This window comes from Plectropomus leopardus, chromosome 2 (assembly GCF_008729295.1).
Source record: "Plectropomus leopardus isolate mb chromosome 2, YSFRI_Pleo_2.0, whole genome shotgun sequence".
Classification (NCBI taxonomy): domain Eukaryota; kingdom Metazoa; phylum Chordata; class Actinopteri; order Perciformes; family Serranidae; genus Plectropomus; species Plectropomus leopardus.
This window is the reverse complement of record NC_056464.1, coordinates 39793484-39819019: the sequence shown is the minus strand read 5'-3', so window position 1 is coordinate 39819019 and position 25536 is coordinate 39793484. Positions and strand designations below refer to the sequence as shown.

The window sequence follows — 25536 nt, the reverse complement described above, 5'->3', positions numbered from 1 at the left end:
AAATTCTAGAGAGTGGAGCCGTGTTAAAATCTGAGAAATGTCCTAAAATTGTCCAAAAATCCTAGAGTTGCAATCCTAGAAAAGTCTAAAATCATAGAACTGTTTGAAAATTCTAGAATTGCCCTAAAATCCTAGAAATTTCCTTAAAACACCCTAAAACTATCAAAATGTCCTAAAATCTTAGACATGTATAGAAATGTCCTAAAATCCAAGAAATGCCCTGAAAACATCCTTACATCCTAAAGTCCTGAAATCCTGGAAATGTCCTAAAATTCTAGAGAGTAGAGACATGTAAAAATCCGAGAAATGTCCTAAAATTGTCCAAAAATCCTAGAACTGGCCTACAATCCTAGAAAAGTCTAAAATCCTAAAAATGTCCTAAATCCTGGAAACACATACGTGGCCTCGTTGGTCCCAGCAGATCTCGAGTGCTTGCTGTTAAATGTCTGAAGAGGACAGAACAGGACGAGACTCGCTGCTGGACCAGAACTGAACGTGTCAGCTGCTGAAAACTGGGTCACAACCCAAAACTTCGAATCTGTTATAACTGAACAGCAGGGAGGAGGAGGTGTGAATCCTGACTGGCTGAAGGAACCAGAGATGAGAGAGGAGGAATCAGGAAGGAGGGGGGGAAGAGGAGGAGGAGGAAGAGGAGGAGGAGTATAACATGAGAGATGAGGAAAAGGGTGAGGAAGAGGAGAGGAAAGAATTTCTTTAAATAGCTGTAAAACAAGAAGCTGAGGGGAAACAGGAGAGAGGCATTAAGACACTCGGTGGGTTTCCATCAACCCTAAAATTGCGCAAATTCAAATTGCGAAACATAAATGCACCTCATGGAAACATGTCATTTCAAAATAAACTACCGTTTATTGCAAAACAAATGTTATGTTCACTTGAGGTGGTGTTTCAGGTGACTCAGAAAAGACAATAAAAATATCTGTCAATCTGGAATACTGACTTTGTTTAAATGCTTTTAGCAAATGTTTAATCAAAACTGAAGCTCTCAACATCATATACAGCAAGTTCCCTGCAGCTTTGTTTTTTAGACAGTCGGGTGAAAAATTAAATTAAAATGAATGAATACAAGTAGCTCCCTGAGGTTTTTCAAAGTAAAAGTTCCTCCAATGCGGAAAGTTAGCATTTTCCATTAACCCTCAAATTGCGCAAATTGAAATTGTGAGCGATACAAATAAACATGAATTCCTCAAATTTGGAAAAAACTCCCGTTTATCGCCTAAAACGTTTTTATGCTCACTTGAGGTGGTGTTTGATGCGATTTGAAAAAGACATATTTTGCAAAACTGCAATGGAAACACTTTATTCGCTTTTATAGATGATGTGCAACACCAGGTGGCAGTAATGCCGTTTTATTGATGCAAACCGCCATTAAACCCAAATAATAATAATAATAAGTAGAAGTACAACAAAGATCACATGACATTTTACAAAACATGGCGGGGTATGTGTGGACCATAGAGGAAGTCTGGATACAGACATGGTTTCAGTCTACAGTGATAGTGATGTTTCGCTGAGGTTTTGATGCTAACAAAAAATTCTGTTTTACTGATTTACAGAAGAATTGTCTGGTGTATGTCAATGGGGAAAAGTCTTTCTGGGCCCCTGTGCATCATGTGACCCACTCTAATGGTGTAATTCCACTTTTGGCCTCTATGTAAAATTGGTGTCAATGCCTGGCGCACTCCCTGGGGGCTTGGTGTGGCCGGAGGAAGAGGCCGAGATCTTCTTAACTCTTATACGAGACAAGAAATTACGGCGACATTAGGATAGAAGAATATGTAGACTATGTCTTTAATGTTTTTTAGATTGGCTTTAATGAGCGGCTGCAATAGAAATAAAGCTGCTAAAGTTATCTCGCAACTGTGTTTTATCAAAATTTCACAAATATCGCTCAAGTTTTACACAAATCTCTACTGGAAAAGTGTGAGAAGTCTGACTGGTTTACTGAGCGGGCAGATGGGGACGGACGCAGAGACGTGACGAGGTGTAGAGAAGGTGGACAGCTGAGGGGCTGAGGACGGGTGGAGGGAGCCGAGGAGGAGATCTGAGCAGCTCAGAGAGGAGGAGGTCCATGATGGGTGTGTGTGTGTGTGTGTGTGTGTGTGTGTGTTGGCTCCATGCTCCTCTCAGATGGCGTTTATTCACACACTGTCTGCAAGTGAACAGGGAGGATTGTGGGTAAGGACTGCAGTTGGATGTCATGTCCGGGGGGGGGGGGGGTGAATTCGTGCATGTGTTTGTGCATGTGCACCGTACGGCAGTGATACTCAACTTAGGGCCCGCGGGCCAAATCTGGACCCCAACGATAAAAAAAATAAAGTGACTGACACTGTGAATAGTTTTTGTCCTTTTAGTGTCCATAAGGTGTCAGAGACATAAAACAGCATCAGAATACAGCTTGTTTGACAGAAGGTCCGAGCCAAGACACGAATCTCCTAAAATCCTAGAAACACCATAAAATTATGAAAACAATCCTAAAATTTGAGAAATGCCCTAAAAATCCTGGAAATGTCCTAAAATCCTAAAAACATCCTTAAATCCCAGAAATGTCCTACAATCCTTGAAACTTCAGAAATCTGACAAATGTCCTTAAATCCGAGAAACATCCTAAAATCCTACAAACATTGACCTTTGACCACCAAGATCCAATCAGTTCGTTGTTGGGTCCAAGTGGACACTTGTGCCAAATCTGGAGAAATTCCTTCGAGGTGTCCTTAAGACGTTATGTTCAGGGAGAATGGACACGGTCTGAACGTGTTCTTATAAAACACCAAACTGGACCTTCTCTTCACTTCTCCTCTTCATCACTCCTCCGATCCTCTTCCTCTCTGGTGCGTTCTTTTCCTTTCTTCCTTGTATTTGCCTCTTTTTGTATCTTTGCATCTCTTCTCTGACAGCGCAGAGATGTATTTTTCCACAGATAACATGAACCTGTGAGGGCACCTGAGGACAAACGCATTCTGAATCAATACTCACTCGTTCATAATTTAACTGCCTTTGGAAGCAGGTTAAAGAAAACGGCCCGTGGATGACGTAAACAGCGGCCGCCAGCTCCCCTGAGACCTTTGTAACTTTACACTTTGGAAACTGCAGATTTGATTGTACGGTTTCGACCGTCAGAGTGCGAGTGGACAAGGCCGTGATTATATTGATTTCCTGCTTTGTGCGCCGCAGTGTACCTTAAATAAAAAGCAGCTCATGTGGTGTACTGTGATTTCTCTGAATGATGGATCTCTTCTCTAAATGCGTCTTTCTCACTCTGTTTCAAACCCAAATTGTTGCCCAACGAAAGGAAAAATATGTTTCATATTCGAGAAACATTTTAAAAAATGCATTAATATTTTTAAACAAATTTAGTTAAGGATTTAGCGTAATTATAATGACTGGATTATTACATTTTAGAGCTAAAGAAATGCTACTATACTTGGTGCACTAATCCCAGTTACTGTAATTTCAGACCGGAGCTGGAATGTAACTAAGTATATGTACTCAAGTACTGTACTAAGTACAACAATATGAGGAACTTTTATGTTACTTGAGTATTTTTTTAACCTCATGCCACTCTCCACTCCAGAGGTAAATACTGTACTTTTTACTCCACCACTATTATTAGAAAACTACAGTACAAATCAAGATGTTTGGGCACAAACCATATGAAAGTATGTAAGTGCAGCTGAAACTATTAGTCGATTAATTCGAAAATTAAATGGCAATTAAGAATTCAATAAAATAATGTAAAGAAGATGCTTATTGTCTTCCCGTGTTTTTTTTGTGTGTGTGTGTTTGTGTTTAGAAAATTAGAAATTCGGCAGTTCCGCTGAGGTTTGAACGGGTTAAACCGGTCAAGCAGGTGTGTGTGTTTTGATCAGGGCAGAGAGAGGAGAGGAGTCTCCCTGCCTCTGCAGCGCTCCTGGTGTTGGCAAGCCGCCACTGCAACAACATCCATCACATCTCCTCCTCCACCTCCTCCTCCTCCTCCTCCTCCTCCTCCTCCTCCTCCTCCATGATACCCGAGCTCACCGACCAACCTGCATCCGCGCTGTCTTGTAGCCAGGCTTCCCCAGCTGTTCCGCTCTACCTCTAAGGAGCCTGCGCACTGGCCACTCGTCAAGTAGAGGAAACCAATAGCGCGTCTGCACGCGCGAACCGGGAGAGAGGGAGACAATACACACACACACACACACACACACACACACACACACACGGAGACAGTGAAAGCAGACGGGATGAAGCACGGGCGCACGGACTGTTTCCTCCGGTAAACAAGCGGAGCAGGAGCCTGGACATCACCGGCGGAGAGCGGAGGGGGGGATTTCGGGGACACAGCCATGGCGACGGGAGGAGGAGGAGGACTGAGGCGGAGGAGGAAAGCGGGGCTCCCGGGATTCTGCTGGAAAACCTGCTACTTTCCCATTTTGTTCTGGGTCGTCTCCGTGTGCGGAGAGGAGAAGACGCTGATTGTGGAGGTAGGCGCAAACATTCAGAGGAGAGTGAGGGGGGGTATTTCTGCGCTCTTCTCTCCTCCTCTCTGCTCCCTGGATGTTCAGGCATCCCCCCTTTCTTCTTCACTCCGTCAGGTCCATGCTGGACGCGCGCAGGTTGGAGCGGAGTCGTGCGCTCCTCGGGATGTTTTTATGCGCGTTTTTTTATGTTTTCACCGTTCCCGCGTCTCTCGCTCTCTCATTCTGCCAAAGTGACACCCACCCTTCCTGCGCGAGGGGAAATAAAAGATTCACTAGTTGGCGAACTGAATTAATGAAAGCAGATCAACAAGAGAGCTGCCTCGCGCTGGTCTTTTGTTTTCGGACGACGCGCGCGCGCTGGACCCCTCCAGCTGCCGTCCAGTGAATTTCCTAATTACAAACAAAGGTGGCGTAATTGCTCATCAGGTTTAATTGTTTCCGTTTGTTTGGAGGCTTCGTTGGAGGGATGAATAATTTGTGCCTCCGCTGGCTTTCGGCGGAGGGGGGAGTCAGTCCAAGATGGAGAGGTGCCGGGGACTGTGTCACACGTCCACACCAGAAGCGGCCTAAACACGTTGTTTGAGTGATTCTGCTAATTGCACTTGTTCACGCTTGATTTGGGTAATTAATCCCACCTGCTCTTGTGCGCAATTGGAAACAGGCGGTGGACAGCGAGGGTTAAAACCAGCCTGGACCTCTGTTAAAAAAAAAAAAAAACACATAAAAAACAATAACAACAACAACAGATGAGCCAGGGATTTGGAGCACGTTTGTTTATTCTTTCAAATAAATTTTTTTGCCTTTCAAATCGCTGGCTTTTTTTCCTCCTTTAAATTTTTGGTGATTTTAAAAAGTTTTCGCGTTTGTATTTTTTATATTTAATTTTTTTGACATTTTGTTTTTCACCTAAATTTTCTTTTGGAAGTTGTTTTTTTTTTTTTTTGTTTCTTTTACTTTTTGGCATTTTTTTTCTTTGAAAATCTTTGGTGATTTTTTTTCTCCTTTGGATTTTTTGGCAATTATTAAAAACTTTCTTTCATTCTTTAAAAAATATTGGTGATTTTTTTTCTTTTACCTTTTTTGGTGATTTTTTAAAAAATTGTGGCGATTTTCTTTTTCTTCAAAATTTTGTCAGTGTTTTGTTTTTCTGAAAAAAAATGTTGTCAAGTTATTATTTTTGGTGATTTTTTTTTTAATTTAAAAGAAAATATGCCTCCTTAACCTGTGGGCACACCAACATAAAAGTTGCCAAAATTCCACTATTTACCACAGCCAGAAACTGTAAAAAACAGAAATTATCGTTGGATTTTTAAAATTACCACAGTCTTTGAACACATCATGTGAGTCACTCAGAGAGACTCCAGCAAAAAAAAAATAGTTGTACCCACTAGCCGCCCCCTTCCTCTGATTCTGCTAAGTGCACTTGTTCATGGTTGATCCCGTTAATTAATCCCTCTGCCTCTTGTGCACATTTGGAAACACACAATGGACTGCGAGGGTTAAAACGCAGCCAAACGCACATGCAGATGATTGTGTGTTATATCTTAGGTGACTCTGTAATGAGCTCTTAACCCATGATGTCAATAAATAGCTATCAGCATGCAGGCAGCGTTAAAGTGAGCGCTGCTTTCATGTGTGCTGAACAAAGCATCTCCACAGCCCCCCTCCTCCTCCTCGCTCCCCTCACCGAGTCCAAATATAGCCTCCCTCCATAATTTATGGAAATGGCAGGGAGTTGGAGCAGAGAAGAGGAGATGGGAAGAGGTGCAGACATGATGGTTTTAAAAATTCTCCTGCACATGATGGTCTGTCGTCACGCAGAAACTTCTTTGTTGATGGGAAATGAAATGAAGCTTGCAGTGATGTTTCCTCTGATCATCACAGCAGCGTGCGAGGCTTTGTTTGCTGAATATGCATCACACCTCGTCTGTGGGTCAGGCGTTGTGAAATCGATTGCTCTCAGAAGTCTCAGGTCACGGAGACCTGATCAGTGGTGTTTTATTTATTTATTTATTTCGTGTTGTTGTTTGTTTGTAAAGCTAGTGACACTTTCATTCAGACAAAGGAAGCGCCTGTGGCTGCTGGGCTGAGCGTGGCTGCTACAACAGCCAGGGTTTGTCACGCCGCCGTACAAAGGATGAGATGTTTTCCCTGAGAAATCATAATCCCCTCAGAGCTGCTGTCGTTACATGTCATGCTAATGTGGCCCCACACTGAGGTGCTGTGCAGTTTTTTGCCACAAATCAGGGTTTTATTACAAAATGTTCTTGCTGAAGAAGGTGTTTTTTTGAAATCCGACACTCAGTATTGAGCTCGTTGCATAAGACAGTTTGTGTGAAAATCAGCTCATCTGTTGATTGTTTTCTTGATTTATCATTTTATTGAAAATGCCCCAAATTCAACCCAGAAGTGACTTCTTTAGACTGCTTTTTTGTCCAGAAACCAAAGATAGCCACACAAAAATCTGATATATAGCCACATATGCACATACATCATAAATGTTGGACATATAATTTGACATATGTTGACATATTTGATATTTATGTATTTGTTTCACACATATATTTCAACTTATATATGTAAAAATTCTGCAGAAAATATTTGAAGTTTTCCATATTAGTTGACATGTGCATATAATAGATTTCATTATTAATTTTAAGGGCGAATATCTGGCAGAAATATTTGTTTGGTGTAAACATACATTCATGATAAAAATATCACATTTCCAAATACCCCGGTATCGATATGCGATAATGAAGGTTTGCTGTGCTTTCACAACATATTTATACAATGAGATAATAAAGCAATATCCAAAGTTTGGAAAATAACATCACCTTATTGTAATGCATCCTTTAAAACCAGGAAAAGACAACACTTATATGATGTTATATCTAAAATTTAAGATGATATCTAGTTTTTGACAAGATCTAATACTGATATACTGCCGATCTATGTATACATACATACATACTTAAAAAATCTTATTCACATGCCAGCACTATAAAACCATTTCCACTGGTTGTTTAATCATTTTTAGAATGGTTTATGTTTGGTTTTTAGTTGAACCTATTTACGTCTCTTCACAATTTGGAAGCTGAAACTCGACAATGTTTGATTTTTTTGCTTGAAAAATGAATAAAAAATGTCAAACTAATTGAACTTCTTGAATCATTAGCTCTTCATTTATTAACAGCACGCTCTACTTTTGCACTCTCATTTTTATAAGATTCCAAATTTCAAATCCACATTTTCTTCTGCACATAAACTGAAATATAGTAAATGTGCACAACATATGCTTTCGAATTGCATGAATTTGTGTTTTTACATGTTTGGCTATATTAACTGTGAATGCAAAGTAAAATAAATTAGGATTTTTTTCTGTTAAAACAGCATAAAAGTTTCTACTTCCATCTCTTCCAAACAAATTATATCATCTTTTTTTCTTTTTTTTCAAACAACCAAGCCTCTCCTGTGAAGTCACAGCCAACCAATCAGAAAGCTGTCATCCTGGGATTTTTTTTCACAGCATCAAGGTTTCTTTGTGTGCGCAACGTGGCTGCATGGACCACATGAGACGGTTTTATAAGACGCATGCACTCTTGATGTCCTGATTTTGGCCCCTAAGGTTCAGTGCAACAACAAAGATGTGACAGTTTTGAAAAAAAAAACCTCAAAAAGCTCAAATGTTGATCTCAGCGAAGACGGAGGCTGTTGATTTTAATCGACACCAATTGTTAAATGCATCCCTCAAAGGGTTTTTGTGTGCAGGTCGTCTGCATGTTTGTAAAAAGCTCTGGTCGTCATGGGGACGCAGTGGTTGCAGATGCTGGGATGCTGTCAACATTATTGTAAACTGGTGTTCTTGTTTTTGATGGTTCATATACTGCATGTCTGTGCATGTTTTAACCGTTTGCAGAAAGGATTCTGCACATGCAGTTTTTAAGCAGCAGAGATTTGTTGGTGACTTTGGTTGCAGACGACTTGATGTTACGTGTTTTGATCGTGTCTCAAGCGTCAGTGTTTATTTGCTTCACTTGCCGCCGTGCATCATGTTAAAGCTTTTAAGACGAGCTCTTGTTCTGGGTGCAATGAAGTGTGGAGCTCAGAGTTGTTGCGATAACATCTTTAGTTTCTGGGAGTGAACTTCTGATTGTGATGTCTGCAGAGCCACACACGCTGCAATGTCCGTCTCAGACACGTTGTTTGAGCGTCGTCACATGCAGGATTCATACACATTTTTACCAATAAATTTCTACGACTTTGAGGCAAATTCTGGGGATCACACATTCTCTGAAACGACCTCCTTATTGGTTCATTTACATCACTGTATAGTAGCATTTTAAAATATATATTATTTTGAAAAAATAATTCATTCAGGACAGGATTAGAGCTCAATATTTAACTTAGGGACTGTTTGTTATTAATAAAGGGGAGGAGGTGGTGCAGAAAGGGGGGGGGGGGCATGTCAAACATCTTTTTAAGCACTGGGGAGGGACGTTTTATTTTGGCTTTAGGGAGCAACATACAACTTTAAATGGTTTAATTTGTGAAGTTGATTGATTGCGGCTAGAATTGTTTTTTTATTATATAGTACAAGCTATGCAATTCACTGCATTGATATTGATTGATTCATCGATATATTTGTTTTTTGTTGAATGTTGTATGTACCTCGACACCATTAAAAATGAGGGTTCACTCTCAATGTGCATTTTACCTTTAAAAAAAGGAAGTTTTGTTTTTTCTCTTTGAAAACTGTTGTTATTTTTTAAAGAAAACCTTTTTTTAAATCACCAAAAAATGACACAATTTATTACAGCCAGAAACTAAAAACCCAACATATGGTTGTATTTTGAAGTTTTCAGCTGTCCTTGAAGACATCATGTGTTTCTATACAGGTGAATAAAACAGAATTCCATAATTTTTTCCAAATCCTACAAGATATATTGAATTTCGCCCTCCACAGGTAGTTTATGCTCCAGTTTTAGCAGCAGGAACACAAACGCCTGTTTTCTTGTTGATGTGGGATGACATCAGCTGCGTTTTGTTTGTGTCACAAAGCGGCGCACAACACAAGAGCTGTGTCAGTCGCTGATCAGCGCCACACCGAGCCATGAAACATCACATGACCCCTCATCCTCACCTTCAGGTTGTTGCAGTGACACAGAGGCGCGTTCGCCTCCTCGGCCGTGCGATCGCAGAGGGGAGCTGCAGGAGTGAGGGAGGCGCAGTGGACACGCAGACAGCAGAGAGAGAAAGCGAGCAGGAGGAGAGGGAGGCGTTGAGCTCTTTGTCTGACTCACTGCTCTGTGCTCCTTTGTCTGTTTGCCTGTTTACACAATAGGTCAAAACCTACTAATGTTTGTGTTTTTTGGACGGAATATTTTTGGCAAGCAGGTATAGACAACTGTTGTGTGGGCTGGAGCTGTTGTGTTGCCGAAAAGCCTTTTTGTGCAGGTTGTCGCACGGTAGATAAACACAATATCAGTGATTGTTCTCATGCTGTTAATTAACTGAATGATTAATTGATTAAGGGTCGACCGATATTGTTTTTTTTCAGGGCCGATACCGATTATCAGTACTTTGAACCCTGAGTGAATTGACAGGAAGAAAGCAAAGAGCAACTTAAGAAATGTCCCAAAAATTAGCAAGATATTAGTCAAAAGTTACAAGAAGTAATTTAAGTAACTATGAAGTTACCCAAAAATAAGCTCAAAAAATAAAAAAAAAAGAATTATATAAAAATAATAAGCATGAAGGAATAATAAAAAACCAAAGAAATTACATTATAAGATGCATAAATGAATGTACTTGTTTAATTTTATGTAACATCATTTTAAATATAGAATTAGAGGCTCACCGGAGCTCCTCACCATGATGCCGGCTCTCATGCTGCGTCATGTACTATTTGTGTAGTTCAAGTCGCTCTGTCAGTGTTTGCGGACTGTTTTTGTCTTTTCTGTTATCTTCTCGCCTTTCTTTCTTTCTGACTTCTTTCAATGTCGCCTGTCATGGAGCCTTGGCTTCATCTTGTTTACACGAGCGAGCTGTCTAGTCTCTGACATGAGGTAAGACGTTGAACACGTAATGATGTGACACGTCCAGCAAGCAAAGTCAAAAGTAGACTACGTCCTCTGTTGTTCAAAAAAAGTATTGCGGTTCATTTTTCATTTTACCGATTCAAATCTCGCATATTTTGTACCGATTTTTAACTGCCTCGCGATGCATCGTTACATCCCTAGATCCCATACATCAAGTTTCATAGTCTCACTTTCATGCAGCTGGAAAGATGTGCAAAACAAAAACTAATGTCATGTTGCTTTGAGGAAGTCATCGGAGTGGTGTTTGAATATTCCGTCTGTATTTCACTAGCAAGGACCACACCTCAATCGGAATTAATTTTAACAATTTATTGACGTGAATGTAGATTTGGTATAAACATTGATGTTGAATTATTGAGTGCGGTGTGGGGAAGCTTCGGTGGGAATCCGCCGTGGCTCCCGGGCACGACAGACCCCCAAAAGCGTGCATTATATGATAGAGGAAAAAGCCGATTTGAGATCTCTTAGGTCGGAACGGACGTAACGGTGATAAGCTTGGGAGGACCATCTGCCCATGATCTGAATAAAGTGCTCTGGTATACCGCTGCGGGAAGCCGAGGTGGCAGCTCCGATTCTGAAAGAATGTCCGGAGTAATTCATGGGAGAGATGCCTGACAATGACGGGACCTGACGGAAGTGTTGGTGGAACCAGAAGCGGGTAACCACCTGGCCGGATTCAGATGCAAACCGAGGGTCATCTTGGGATTTGCTTTGTGACGTCCGGAAATGTAAGTAAGGAAGGCGTTTAGAACTGATTGAATGTTAAAGTAGAAGACGGGAGTGGGTTGGCTAGATTGGTTGGTTTTGGTTCTTTTTAAATAATAAACTATGGTGTCGTTAGAGAAAAAAGGTCTGAGAGGCAGGCGTGCCGACGTGGATCGTATCGAAGGGTCGAAGCAGTGAATTCTGAGCATCTGAGGAAACCGAAGAAGGCGAGAATAAACATTGCCTCTAGAGTTTGGTTGACGTGAGGTATGCTGTATCTGGAGCGGATGGTGTGGATACAGCGTGAGTTTGGGCTGGTTCTTAGCGTGAGAGGCCTCTGAGCAGTGAGGTGATCTGGGGATGACCATGAGCTGGCCATGACTAACGGTTAGGAGTTTAGAGATGAACGAAATGCCGCTGAGGTAGACTTTGATTGTCTGGGTTTTAAATTCCCAAGACAGGATGCGCGAGGGTGATGAAGCAGGTTAAGGTGATGAGATCAAATGAAGGAAAAGTGATGTTATGCATGTCGTGAAAGTTGTGGAAACAATTCCAAGCAGACCGATATGGAGAGAGAGTCGCATGGGGACAGGCTATTGATGATGGTGCTCTGAGATTCCAGATCAGGGCCATGAAAGCTGGGTTTAGAATATTGAAAGGCAAGAAAGGCAAGGTCGAATATGGAGGAACCGGAGTCGGGTGTGCATCTACATGAGGAGCCAAGCTTCTGAACTTCTTTATTTATGATGTCAAACTACTGCGAGATTGTCTGAGTAGATGAGGACAGATAGGCGACTCCATTCACGGCCCCATAACGTGGTGGCGACGATGATGGGGTAGATCTCAAAGAGAGCAGATAAAGTGACCTGGCAGTCTCCTTCCAACTCTTGGGGCCATTTGCCTACGAACCATCTTCCATCGTAAAAAAAACCCCCAAAACCGGCAGACGGAGCCGCGTCATCGAAAAGGTTGATGTCATGAGGATGAGACAGGTGATCGTCATAAAAGGAGGAGATTCGTTTCCAATCGGCGAGAGCGAAGTGGTGCGATTGTAGAGCATACGCGGCCGGGGGCACCGATACCCCGGCGCCAGAATTCCCATCATGAAACGAATGCTGCAGTCGCTGAGGTTGAGCAGTAGAGGGCACCGGCAGCCCGGTGCCAGGTGCCCCAAGGGGACAGAGCTGCTACGGATGGCAAGGAAGAGCAGGATGTGGCGCTGGCATCCCGGTGCCAGGCGGTCCAACATGAGCGGGCTGCTCAAATTGAGGAGGGAGAACAGTCGAGGGTGCAGGCAACGCGTCGTCGAGAATCCCAGGTGAGGTGAGCTGGTGGGAGTGGGAGGGCGCCACCGACACATCTGACGCCTCAGGCAAAGCCGACCTCCGCAGCTGGCGGGTCTGAGGTGAAGCGACTGCCGCAACCCCAGCGCCCCGCTCTTGCTGAGGTTTCTTCCTTTTTCTTTTTTTTTTTGGGAGTTTTACCTTGGGTGATGTGAGGGTCTAAGGGCAGAGGGATGTCGTAAACTGTACAGCCCACTGAGGCAAACCATGTTTTGTGATAATGGGCTCTACAAATAAAACCGACTTGACTAGACTTGACTTGACACGCCAGAGGCAGCATGTCCCCGCTTCCTATTCAGCACGGTCCGCCGGAAGTGGTTGAAGACAAACCGGCCCTTTAACAGAGGTGCTGACGTCATGGCGCACGACGGGAGCCGCCGTGATGACGTCACCCGGAAGAGCGCCGATGTTGACAGAGCAGCACTCAGATGTCAGGATGTCAAAAAGCTTGTTGTCAGTTCTGCGAAACGGTATTCCCCGGTCTGCAAAGGCGGCCGGCAATCAGGAGACCTCACATCGCCGAGCCGGAAGAGTCGAGACAACGACGGGAGGCCGCCACCGTCCTCCGCGGCGATGGAGTAGAAGAACCGCGGCGGTGCAGGGCTGCACGGGGGCGACCGCGTCCTCTTCTTTCCGCTGAGGGTGGCGGACCATGAGATGCAGAGGAACCATCGGCCGAGCCGTACATCTGGATGGTGAGCAGAGAGGAGCCAGGTGGAACACGGACCAAGAAGGGAACCGAGGGCCCGGCGGCCGGTTGCACTGCCGAGGTCGGCGTCTCCGGCACGGATGCGACAGAGAAGTTGTCGGCGTCGGACCCTGAGGACGCCTGCACGGCCAGATGGAGACGGTGAGGGCCATCGTCACGACTTCGACCGAACAGGTCGTCATCCGACGGGGACAGAGAGACAGGATCCATTATAGGGGTGAGTGAGCGAACCGCAGCCGACCGAGAGCGAAACGCCACGTGGTGTGTCGGTACGCGCTCGTGCAGAATAACGAGAACGAAGGGGGAGATCGGGTTAGGAGGATATTTAAGCCGGAAGAGGCGCGGTTGAGGTAGTAGAGGTGTGGTCCTGCTCCTGAAACTCTGCTATATAGCTTCACTTGATAAAATAGAAAACTGAGATGCAGGAAAAAGGCTGGATTTGATTTGAAGCAACTGAACTTTAAGGGACTTTGTCCAAATGGCAGCGTGTACCTGCCAGCATGATGACGGAGATGATGATGGTAGAACTGAAGATGATGATAACAACAACAGTGATGACAGACTTGATAACAGCGTGAAGTCATCTTGTTGATGAATAAGAGTCATGACTATGATGGAGCAAATGTTTTGTGTGATGATGGAGGTGAGGGCGGCGCGGGCAGCAGAGCTGATGCTTTTATAAGATGAAAGTGTGTTTCCAAACCTCTCTGGGGCTTTTTTTTCTGTCTGTTTTTCTCCTCCCTCCCAAGAGGAGAGGAGCTCGGGGAGAAAGGCTGCTCCCTGGGGTGTTGTAAACATTACATTACACCTGAGAAATGGCTAAATGAGCCTGCGATGCTGCACTTATCAGAGCGGTGTGTGCACTGTGTAGGCGGGTGTGAATTCACGGCTGTTACTAGTAGTCTTAAGCTTTGTCCTGATTTGCCGTCCTCTGCGTGAAGCACTCACACACGGACTTCACATTTGCGCTTATTTTGCCACTCGCTGCAGAACATTTGGGCTTTTTGATGGACGGCGTCATTGTTTCACAGTCCTTCCTCTCTCTCACTCTTTATTCATCCATCTCGAGTTTTTTTTTCACTCCATTGTGTCTCTCGCCCACCCACTCACACTTAACCGCACACTCGGCACAAGCTGCAGCTGTAAATAAGAGGAGTTGTCATTGTGCTTTTGATGAGGGTATTGTGTTGTTTGTGAGCAGCGAGCCAGGGACAAACTACATTTTGAAGATCAGTTTGAAGTGCTGAGAAGTAGGGAGGCGGCGGATGGTCGGCTCAGCTGAACTCAATCAACCTTCCTCTTTAAATAATTAACACGCTTTTCAAATCTGAATTTTATGATATGCATCACTGCCTGTTGGTCGCTCTTTTCTGGCGACTGCATCGCTGCACAGTCGAAGTTAGTCTTGGGTCGTAGGGATGTAAAAATTCACTCAACCCACGATTCAATACGATTCACAATACTGGGTTCATGATGCGATTTTCTCACGATGAGATTACAGAAGAATTATGCCTGAAAACTATTGTATGAATTTTTTCAAACAAAAATTATACAAACTACAGCATTTTCTCTTCTTTTCTATAAATTAAAGATTCCCCTTTTATGTATTGTATTCTCGTGCATTTGCTGTTGACGTTCCAGAGAGCCTGTATTTATGACAATCTTGAAAAACATAGCTTTGGGATTTCTAAATGCCCTGTTGTACTATAACCATGATATATGCCTGTTAAATGCATTGTGTCTTTTCAAAATACTCTTATTTTTTCAAAGGAAATGTACAGTTTCTGCTTTTTAGATGCATACAGTTTTTCAAAACACTTAAAATGTCGGTAAAACACCTTGTATTTACTTGAAAAATCAAAAGAAAACTCTGAGGCCCTCTCTTTAAAATGCCTTTATTTTCACAGCGTGGTCATGTAGGACTGCATTTCAGCATCAAGCATTTGTGTGATTTTAAGGTTCTGACTTAAAGGTTCTGACCCAAAGAGCACCTCGACCACACTGACCTGCGGACCTCATATTTTCTTTTTAATCCTCCTGCAACAAAAGGTTAGGTTCAGAGTTTTCAAAAATGCTTTACATTTCATAGGGTTAGGGGAAGCGAACAGCGGGCTCGTGGGTGAAATGTTTTTGTGCGGCTGTTGATTAAATAAAATCTCCTCACACAGTGTCGGCGAGTAAAACAGTCTTTATGAGGCTCATATACTGTAAGTCTAAACCTGTTTATGCACTGGAGAACAGTGCGTAAATTGTTGCATTACTGCACCCACTTGGTCCACCTTGTTAGTATTTCCTTCATGGTGATGTTTCCTGCTGAGTCTCTTTTAAATGTTTTTGCCATAATGTGACTGGTTTTAAAATCAGCATCACCTACATTAAGCAAAAAGTGTAAAAAAGACGAGGAAAGAAAAGAGGACAAGTTGTATAATACTGCAGCAGGAGACTGAACGGCGGCAGAGAGTCGAGATACTGAAAGGATAAAGATGGAGAGAGAGGAAAGAGAAGAGAAGAGCTGAGGGGGAAAGTGAGACAACAAGAGATATACATTGAAGGAGGCAGAGAAAATGGAGCCAGAAACATTGACATGCAAAGCTGCAGACTATATGAAGGCGAAGGCAGAGATTAGTTTGTCCACAGTCAGCAGGGAGCATTCCAACATGTCCAGAGACAGACTGAATAAGGGAGCGTTAATGTTTTTGTTTTCTCGTTCGACTAATGGGAAAAATGTTTCTATGACTCTGCGACGGCGATAGTCATAGCCAGAGGCGTTGTGTTTTCGGGTTGTCTGACCGACGTTCGAGACCGTCATTCTCGTGAACGCAAGTTTCCTCAAATATGGCAAAAGTGTCCATTTGGACTCAAGAATTAATTAATTTTTTTTTTCTTTAAATTGTTCAAAGGTCAAGGTCACTGTGACATTGTCTACATTGTCTACAAATTTGGCACAAACTTCACTTGGACTAAATGATGAACTGATTAGATGTTGGTGGTCCTAGGTCAAAGGTCAAGATAACTGTGACCTTATCCGTCTCATTCTTGTTGTTGCAGTTTTCGTTTTGATTTTAATCTTTTTCTGTTTCGTTTGTTTTATGTGTTTGAAATAAATATCTATCAAATCAAATTGTGATTAACATAATATCTCAAGAAGACCTTGAGGGAATTTTTTAGAATTAGACACAAACGTTCACTTGGACTCAACAATGAACTGATTAGATGTCAGTGATCACGGGTGAAAGGTCAGGGTCAATGTGACTCATTTTCACAAATACAATATCTCACAAATGCCTTGAAGGATTTTTTTTTTCAAATTTGGCAAAAATGTCTACATGGACTCAATGTTGAATGGATTTCGGTGTTCAGAGGTCAGGGTCACTGTGACCTTGCATCCATCTCATTCTCATGAAAGTAATATCTTAAGAAAGCTTCAAGGTAATTTCTTCAAATTTTACACAAACGTCCTCGTGGATTGAAGAATACACTGAGTAGAATTAAAGGTTTTTTGCCAAAACTTTGCTTATAATACAAAATCTTCATACAGATGTCTCATAGGATGTAATGATTAAGTGATGACAAAGGTCACAGGTCAACGTCACTGTGACAGAATATCCCCATAAAACACTTAATGGTTTATTTGTTAGCTGGCTGGTCTGTTTGGTTATTTGTCAGTTTGTTTGTTGGTTTGGTGGCCCGTGCGTCTGTTGGTCTGTTTGTTTTGGTCTGTTTGTTGGTCATAGGTTAAAGGTTACAGTCACTGTGACCTTGTATGTCTCATTCTTGTAAAAGCGATATCTCAAGAACACCTTGAGAACACCTTCTTCAAATTTGGCACAAACGTTTGAGTGGACTCAATGATTAACTGATTAGATGTTGGTGGTCATAGGTCAAGGTCATGGGATCATGGTGACCTTACTCCGTCTCATTGTCATAAATGCAATATCTGAAGATGGCCTTGAGGGAGTTTTCTCAAATTTGGCACAAATGTCCACTTTGACTTGAGAATGGGCTAATTTGAATCTGGTGGTCAAAGGTCACGGTGACCTCATAAAACATGTTTTTGGGTATAACTCAAGAATTGATTCACTCAAAGGACAAATCACAGCTTGAAATGCATGTTGTTCTTCTGAACAGCTTCCAACATAGTCACAACAAAATTTTCAGTTACCCCTCACCGATTTTCCCCAGCATGGCTCACATTATTTATGTATTATGTTTTCTTCTTATTTCTCTACTTTCTAAAGGTTTATGTCCGAAGCAGGAGAAATAGATTGTGACTTCCTTTGTGCAAACAGGAGAGAGAGTGTTAAAAGCTTGTGTTGTCACATTATCACAAGCACAAACAGCAAGAACTTAACAGCACGAATGGAAAGCCATTGTGAAGGATAAACAGGACATCGGTTAAGGGACCCTGCAGATTACTTTTAATATGCAGCAGAGCGCATGCTTGCAGCACATAGAGCAGTAGGTTGCAGCTCTAGATTAGAGTCCAGCAGCGCAGTTGAGCCTCACAACACGAGATACTGAGCAGGTCGGAAACGCAAGTGCAACTCTAATTAAAAATGAATATCAGGCAGGGCTCTGTCTGTCTCTGTGAGCTCTCTGGGTGCGGCAGAAGGACTTGGAGAGTGGATTACGTTTGATCACTGGTCGCGCAGGAAGAGGAAACAATTTCACACCGAGATGTAAATTTAATTGTTCTTTGTGCCTGCAGCTGATGCAACTCATCCCCGTGTAGCACCATGATGTTCATTACAGTAATTGAAATGTTGTATTATGTCAGTATTTTTCTTTAGGATTTTTATATAACTGCGCTGGCAATAACTGTGGCTGGAGGCATCATGTTTTTGTGTTGTCCATTTGTTTATTCATCCCATTCTCCTGAACGTAATATCGCAAGAACACCTTGAGGGAATTTCTTTAAATTTAGCACAAATGTCCACTTGTAATCAAGGACAGACAGACTTGTTGTTGGCAGTCAAAGGTTGTGGTCACTTTTATCCTGTCTGTCTCTTTCCTGTGAATGCAATATCTCTAAAAGGCTTTGCGGCAGTTGCTTCAATTTTGTCACAAATGTCCACTTGGATTTAACAATGAATTGATAAGAATTTGACGTCAAAGGTCATGGTCACTGTGACTTTGCATCCGTGTCATTCCCATGAACACAGTATCTAAAGAACACCTTAAACAAATTTCTTCAAATCTGACACAAACATCTGCTTTGACTGAAGTATACAAACTAAATATCCCAAACTTTAAATTTTGGCATTAATGTCCACTTGGACTCAAGAATGAACTATTAGATTAGAAATTTTTGTTCAAAGGTCAAGGTTACCGTGACTATGTCCGTGGCATTCTACTGAAGGCGATCAAAGCTACCTTGACCTTGCATCAGTCTGATTCTTATGAAAGTGATCACCTTGGAAATTTCTTCAGATTTGACACAAACATTCCCCTGGGCTCAACGATGCATCCTTGCATCCATCTTATTCTTTTTAACACAATACCTGAAGAAGGCCTTGAGTGGGTTTCTTTAAATTTGGCACAAATGTCCACTTGTAATCTAGAATGAACTGATTAGAATCTGACGTTCAAAGGTCAAGGTCACTTCTTGAACCTTTTGCAGCTACCACGTGCCAGACCATAAACAGCAGGCATACAAGAAACACAGACTGAAAAAATGCAAATGTAGCGAGGCAAAACGCCAAAGAAAGGTTAGTCTTGGGTCAGCTTTTACTTTCACTTTTGCGTGTTTACAAACAGCAGCCAGTAATCCTGCAGAGTGAACCTCGAAGTCCTGCAAAGACCGTGAGGCTCTGAAGAGCTGAGTGCAGCTGCAGAGCGGGGTGATAACTCTGTGGGTTTGTCACGATGAGCGACACCTTTCACATTACACATAGTCATTTGATCTGTCATAAATTTAAAAATATTGATTATAGAAGCATCGTGGCTGAACTTCACAGAGCAGTAAAAAATGAAAAGATGACAGCTGTCTGAAGCACAAGCAGAGTAGAAGTACTTCCCACGTCCTGCCATCCATCTTTCAGGCCTCCTCTTCTCTTCTGCTCCGTCCATCCGTCAAACCTCCATCGATCTGTTGATAAATCTGTTCATCCATCTGTCACTCATCACTCCGCACTGAGCGTGCGCCTCACAGCTAAAACCGAGCCCTCGCTGCATCCTGAAAAGTTTCACCTTGAAGTAATATTAATGTGTGTACTTTACACAAACACATCGATCATATAGTTTTTCTGGTGATCAGTTCTTCACCGATGTGTATCAGTAAATCTCTAAATCTCGCAAAACTATTTTGTAATTTCAAAAAATATATATGTTTAAAATTTTTGCACAGAATTATAAGTTTTCAAGCACTTTTTTATGTTATTTTCCTATTCTTTTTTTCCAATGTTTTTCTTTTTCTTCTTTTTTTATTTTTCAACGAATTTCTTGCTAATTTTTGGGCCATCTTTGCAAGTTGCTCATTGTCATCTTCCTATGTTTTGTGTTTTTTTTAAGAAAGATTTATCAGCTGTGTGGCATCTCCACTTGGCGCCGGTGTTACATGCTGTAAATATAGTCGAGCTCCAGGCTGGTGGTGCAGGCTATTTACTGTGAGACGTAACTTGAGAGATGTTGTCTGCAGAAATTGTGTTTCTATTCATTCATTTCTTTGTGATGTTGAGCTGCGTACTTGTAGAACTGGAGTTGCGTCCGCTGAAGTTTTTTGCTGTGTCTCGTTACTGAATAGAGGATTGTGCTGCAGAGCAAAGTGTGTGTTTCCACTCACTAGTTGGTTCAGAGCTGTGATCGTGGTGAGCAGCAGATCTGCACTGTAATGGCTTTCTTCAACGTGTTTAATGTTGTCTTCACTCTTAACAAGCTCTGCTGCCGTCACGAAACTTTTAGGAGAATCAGTTCCCCATGCTGTGTTTCTGTGGCTGTCGTAGCCTTGATGTGTAGTTCCATTTTTGAGGAGGCGCACTCCAGCTTCAGCAGCTTTGTGCGTGCGCTCTGTGTCTTTGCTGTTATAATCTCAACATACAAACATAAAGATGATAAAATGTGTCTTTGACAACGTACCAGTCAGATTCTTCACTTCTGCTTCTTCTCTTTCCTTTCTTTTCTTCTCTGACCAGCACAGGCATTACATCCCTCTCTTATTTGCCAATATTCTCCTCCTTCTCCTTTTTCCAGAGAAATCTAACTTCCCATGCATGAAAATAAAGCAAACTTCAGTCCCATGCTGAACTTCCTCTACAGGAATACGATGGTGGATCTACAGCAACTGCTTAAAGTTCAAAATTTTGAAAATTCATAGCAAATCACGTGTATGGCCTATGACTTTGCAACTTTTACTAGACTGAAGATACAAAGATGCTTAATTCCAACCTCGTACAAGTTACAAAGTTTTTTGCTCTGTTTTTATCAAAATCTGTGAAACTAATTAAACCTGTTTCCTCCCACGTTTTATTTTTTGTCCAGTTCACACTGAAGTACTTCTGCATCTTCAAACTGCAAAACTTCAAATGATCCAAAATTGAGCCCACAGTGCATCAAAATGCATCACTGTAAACAGCTAATGCAAAGTCTCGCTGAATAAAGCTGTATAGTTAGTGGGAAAAACACGGACAATATTTTGCTGTCCGGGTAGATGAAATGTGTATGATTTTAGATCTTTTTGTCAAAAACAGATTTTTTATTTCACAGCATTTTGATTTCTGCACACTTATTCCATAACACACAATGAAGACAACATTTTGATCCTACTTGGATTTTCAAACATTTTTGACTTAATCTCATTTTGCTCCCTCAAAATGTCCAGTTCTGATCCGTTGCTGTGCAGAAGCTATAGTTTTTTAAAGCATCTATGTATGTGTGTGCATATGTGCGTATGTGTGTGTGTGTGTTTGTGTGTTGGTGGCTTTACATCATCTATATCCTGGCAGTCATTGATCGGTGTGTCTGCCAGCATGCGGCCACGGTCCTTTGTTGTGTGTGTGTGTGTGTGTGTGTGTGTGTGTGTGTGTGTGTGTGTGTGTGTGTGAGTGAATGACGCATGGAGTGTTATATGACACCACAGACATGAGGTCATCGCTATGAGGCCATCACTCCCACCTGACTGTTCCTCAGGGTTTCATATGACATAAACCTCTGTGTGTGCGTGCGTGCGTGCGTGCGTGCGTGCGTGCGTGCGTGCGTGCGTGCGTGCGTGTGTGTTTACTTAGAATTAAAGATCATTTCTCCATTTTTTGTCACTTTTCTGAAGCTGGTTTGCGCTGGCAACAGTCAGAGCGAGGTACTCCAGATCGGGGATCCCCGATTGCAGCGAAGGAGGGGCGGCTTGTGTTAAATCGAGTAAAAGGAGCAGATCAGTGAGGTGCATCTCTAGCGAGAGAAGCTCCCCTCTGCTGTGCTGTGTATTATTTTGTAATTTTAACATGTATGTATATGAATTTTTGGGCTGGGTCACAACAACAGTGCCAGCATTGTCAGCAGCAGTCATGGTGAAAGTCTACTTCTTGGGAGGGGTGTAGATCACTGGTTTCATCACGATACGAAATTATATCAATTCTTTAGACAACAGCACAATATTTGCCGATATTACGAAGTCTGCCATGACATGATAATGATTTGATTCAATTTAGAGGCCTGTGATCGATACGAGCTGGTGTTATCTGCTCGGGTAACACAGTCGGTTTCAGAGGAAGATGACAACCTTTGTTTTGTCAGAAAAGACAAAAAACAACATTATAAATAATTGTGAATAATTAAAATGTAATGTAAGATGATACAGGATCATTGCTCATTTGGATGGATCTGTGAACCCCTACTTTTTGGTTCAAATTAAAAGCCCTCCAAAAATCCAAAAGCCCAAAAATCCAGTTGAAGTCAAAAAAGTCTATTAGTTTACAGTGTAATACAATATATAAGAAAAGCAGCTACTATCCCACATTGAAGCTCAGCATTTTACTTTGATAAAAACTGCAACTATTAAATCAGCATCTTTATCTCTTTTCCTCAGTTAAAAGACAATTCTTCAACTCTCTTAAAACCCACGGGAAAAACTTCCAAACTGCATTGTCATCAAGCTAAAAACAGGGCTGTTATTTCTGGTTTCTGAAAAGTTTGACATTTTTAAAGACAGAGGATCTTCACCCGACAGCGACAACATGCCATTTGGCAGATGCTTTTATCCAAAGTGCCTCGCGGCAACACGACTGCATACATTTGAAGCTTGGATTGCCCCGCTGGGAGTTGAACCCTTCACCCTCGCTGCGTTAGTGCTCTATTACTACATTTCATAGTCAGCATTCCCACATTCCCCGCTCAAATTTGGCCTGTAGTCCTCGAATCCGAAAACCTCTCAGGCTCAGTTCTCTCTGATGAGAATCTGTGGAGCTGCTTTTCCACGAAGATTTCCCAACAATTTGATTGTTAAATAATCATTTCAGTCATTTGAACATTTACTTTTTGTCTTTTTTATATCATCTTAAATAGCTTTGGGTTTTGGAAAAGTAGTAGGGATGCACGATGAGGAATTTTTTTTTCAGTAGATACCGTGAAGCGATCATTTCCTGCTCCTTAGGCTGATAACCGATAATTTTTACTTTTTTTTAATCAAAGTAGAATTACAGCCAGGAGATTTTATGCCTTCACACACCAGTCAAGTTGCATTTGTAGTAGAAAACGTGAAAACTTCACATGCAGAAGATCTCCACAGTCAGCACAGAGTCAACGAGGTTACGGCCAAAAACATGTGAGGTCACAGTGACCTTGACCTTTGAAAATGAAACTTAATCAGCTCATCATTGAGTCCAAATGAATGTGAGTGTCGAGTTTAAACAAATTCCCTCGAGGTGTTCTTGAAATGTCGCGTTCACAAGAATGAGACAGACAACGTCACAGAAACTTTGACCTTTGACCTATGACCACCAAAATTGAATGAGCTCATTGTTCTGTCGAAGTGAATGTTTCTGCAAAATTTGAAAAAAGTCCCCTGAGGTGATGTTGAGAGATCCTGTTCACAAGAATGTGCCGGACCGACATACGAACAAACAGACAGACAACCTGACAGAACAATTGCAATTTTTTTTTAATAACCTAGTTCATGCACACCTCAGGGTAAGAAAGGCGAAGCTGTAGTGAGCAAATATGAATGATTTATTGTTTCATTGTGCAGATCTAACCAAATCTAACAGGCATTGCTATTATTAACGCAACAAAAACACAATTCTGACTCTTCCGGATCTGCGTGTTAATTTCATTTTATGTGTTTATTTATCGCCTCCATCAAATCAAATCAAAGCGTCTATCCGCCGAGCTTCACAGAAAAGACGAGTAACGCTCTCCGCTCCCTCCTGCTGCTGCGAGCAAGACGCCAGGAAGCCAGAAATCAAGCCACCAGTCGGGCTTTTACAGTCTCTTCAGATACCCCCTGAGCCGCCCGCTCACACTCAGCTGACAGATGAGAAACAATCACAGTCGAAAGCTTTTCTCAACATTTGTGACAAATGCATCCCTGGCGGTGAGAGCTGTTGTTGTGTCGCTGCCGAGATGCAGACAGAGAGGGTTGTAGATGGAGGAGGAAGAAGTGTGTGTGTGTGTTATATTTGGTTAGATTTGGGCATCAAAGCCCTTGGGTTATAGTCGGTGAAACATCACAGTTTTAGCTGCTGACAGTGCATCATGTCTTGTGCTTCAAGTCACTGCAACTTTTTACCTTTATTAACCCTTAGGGACAGTTTGGCGCATTTTACCCAGACCCTCAGTCAGCTGAGACAGCTTCAAGTCGAGCAGTTTTGTGGGGTTTTTTGCTGGTCAGTGTGCTGTGCAGTGAACTTTTGGGAACAATTTCATCCTCAGATTTTGCTGAGTGAGTGCGCCTCATGCTACTCTGTCGAGGCTGCAGCAGACGCGACTCTGCACGCAATGCAATGCAGCGGCACTGAGAGGAAGAGAGACTGCATCGCAACGCTCTGAGATAACGTTATCTTCTCTTTCCTGCTTAGAAGTGGTGAATTTACAGCTCACAGCAACCCGATACGACACAGCCTCTGGCTGTTGTTTGACATCTGGTGTCTATAAAAAATGTTTTTGTGCATTTGCAATCTTTGCTAGTGCAGTTATCTTTTTTACTATATCACATGGAAGCTGCTGTCCCATTGAACGTCCTGCTGAGCCCCATTAAAAGGACAAAACGAATCAACAAAAATCGCTGTTTAAGGGACGGTTCTGATTCGGCGGATATAATACAGTACAGCCCTAATATTAACCAAACTGATATGGTTGCTACCACAGTAGTTTTAAATCTAAAAAAGGGACTTGTTGCTTGCTGCTTACTCCAGTCTCTGTCTCTGTGTGTCTGTGTGTGTGTGTGTGTGTGTGTGTGTATGTATGTGTGCACGGGAGACTTCCAGGTAGCATGTAAACACCGGCGTGCAGATACACACTAGGAGCTACAGGCTCCAACAAAGCTAAAAACATGACACCAGTGACGTTTTTCAAAACAACTTGGCTGGTCAGGGCTTCAGGGCACATACGTAGATTACTTTGGAAGAGCAGTATGGAGACATTTTGTGGTTTTATGTGTTTTTTTAACGTTTGAATCCTGGTCACCGTTTGCTTCAATTGTTTGGGAGAAAAGTGCAGCACTTTTCCCTGTGAACCTCCGGCAGCGTTTTGTGGACAATAAAACTTCACTCGACATCTATAAATTTGCGTCTTCATCCCCCCGTCCTCAGCTGACGAGGGAATCCTCCCCGACAAAACGGTGCTGACTCCTTTTCATTCTCTGTACAAATAGAAAACCGCATCAGCAGCTCTCTGGGTGCCACAACCAGCAGTGATTTCATTCATTAATCGCTCGCTGTTCAACGGCGCAGACGTTTGATTTCTTCAGTGGAAATCTTATTATTGAACAGGATGTTTGTGAGGCTGCCGGGGAGGAGAGCACACGCAGTCCAGAGTGATTCACTTCCCTTTTCAAAAGATCCTCCGAGGTCGTGATCAAATGAGATTTTTTATCCTGCTCAGAGAACGCTGTCGACTGAACCGCAGCTCTTCTCGCTGTGGTGAAATGTAGCTACAGACCTCAGTACAAATTTGCTTTTATTTACTTTACTATTTCATGTAAAACTGATTTATACTTTTACTGAACTGCAATTCAAAGGGAAATATTGTACTTTTTACTGCACTACATTAATTTG

General features: G+C 42.3%; 1 protein-coding gene across 1 annotated transcript in view; it reads left to right on the top strand.

The window, feature by feature from the left end:
- The first annotated feature begins 4254 nt into the window (after nt 1-4254).
- Nucleotides 4255-25536, top strand: part of mmp24 (matrix metallopeptidase 24) — a 70421-nt gene continuing 49139 nt past the window's right edge. Inside the window, 1 exon segment of the mRNA XM_042495632.1 lies at nt 4255-4484. Within this exon segment, the coding sequence (XP_042351566.1) occupies nt 4347-4484 (138 nt within the window). The 5' untranslated portion in view covers nt 4255-4346.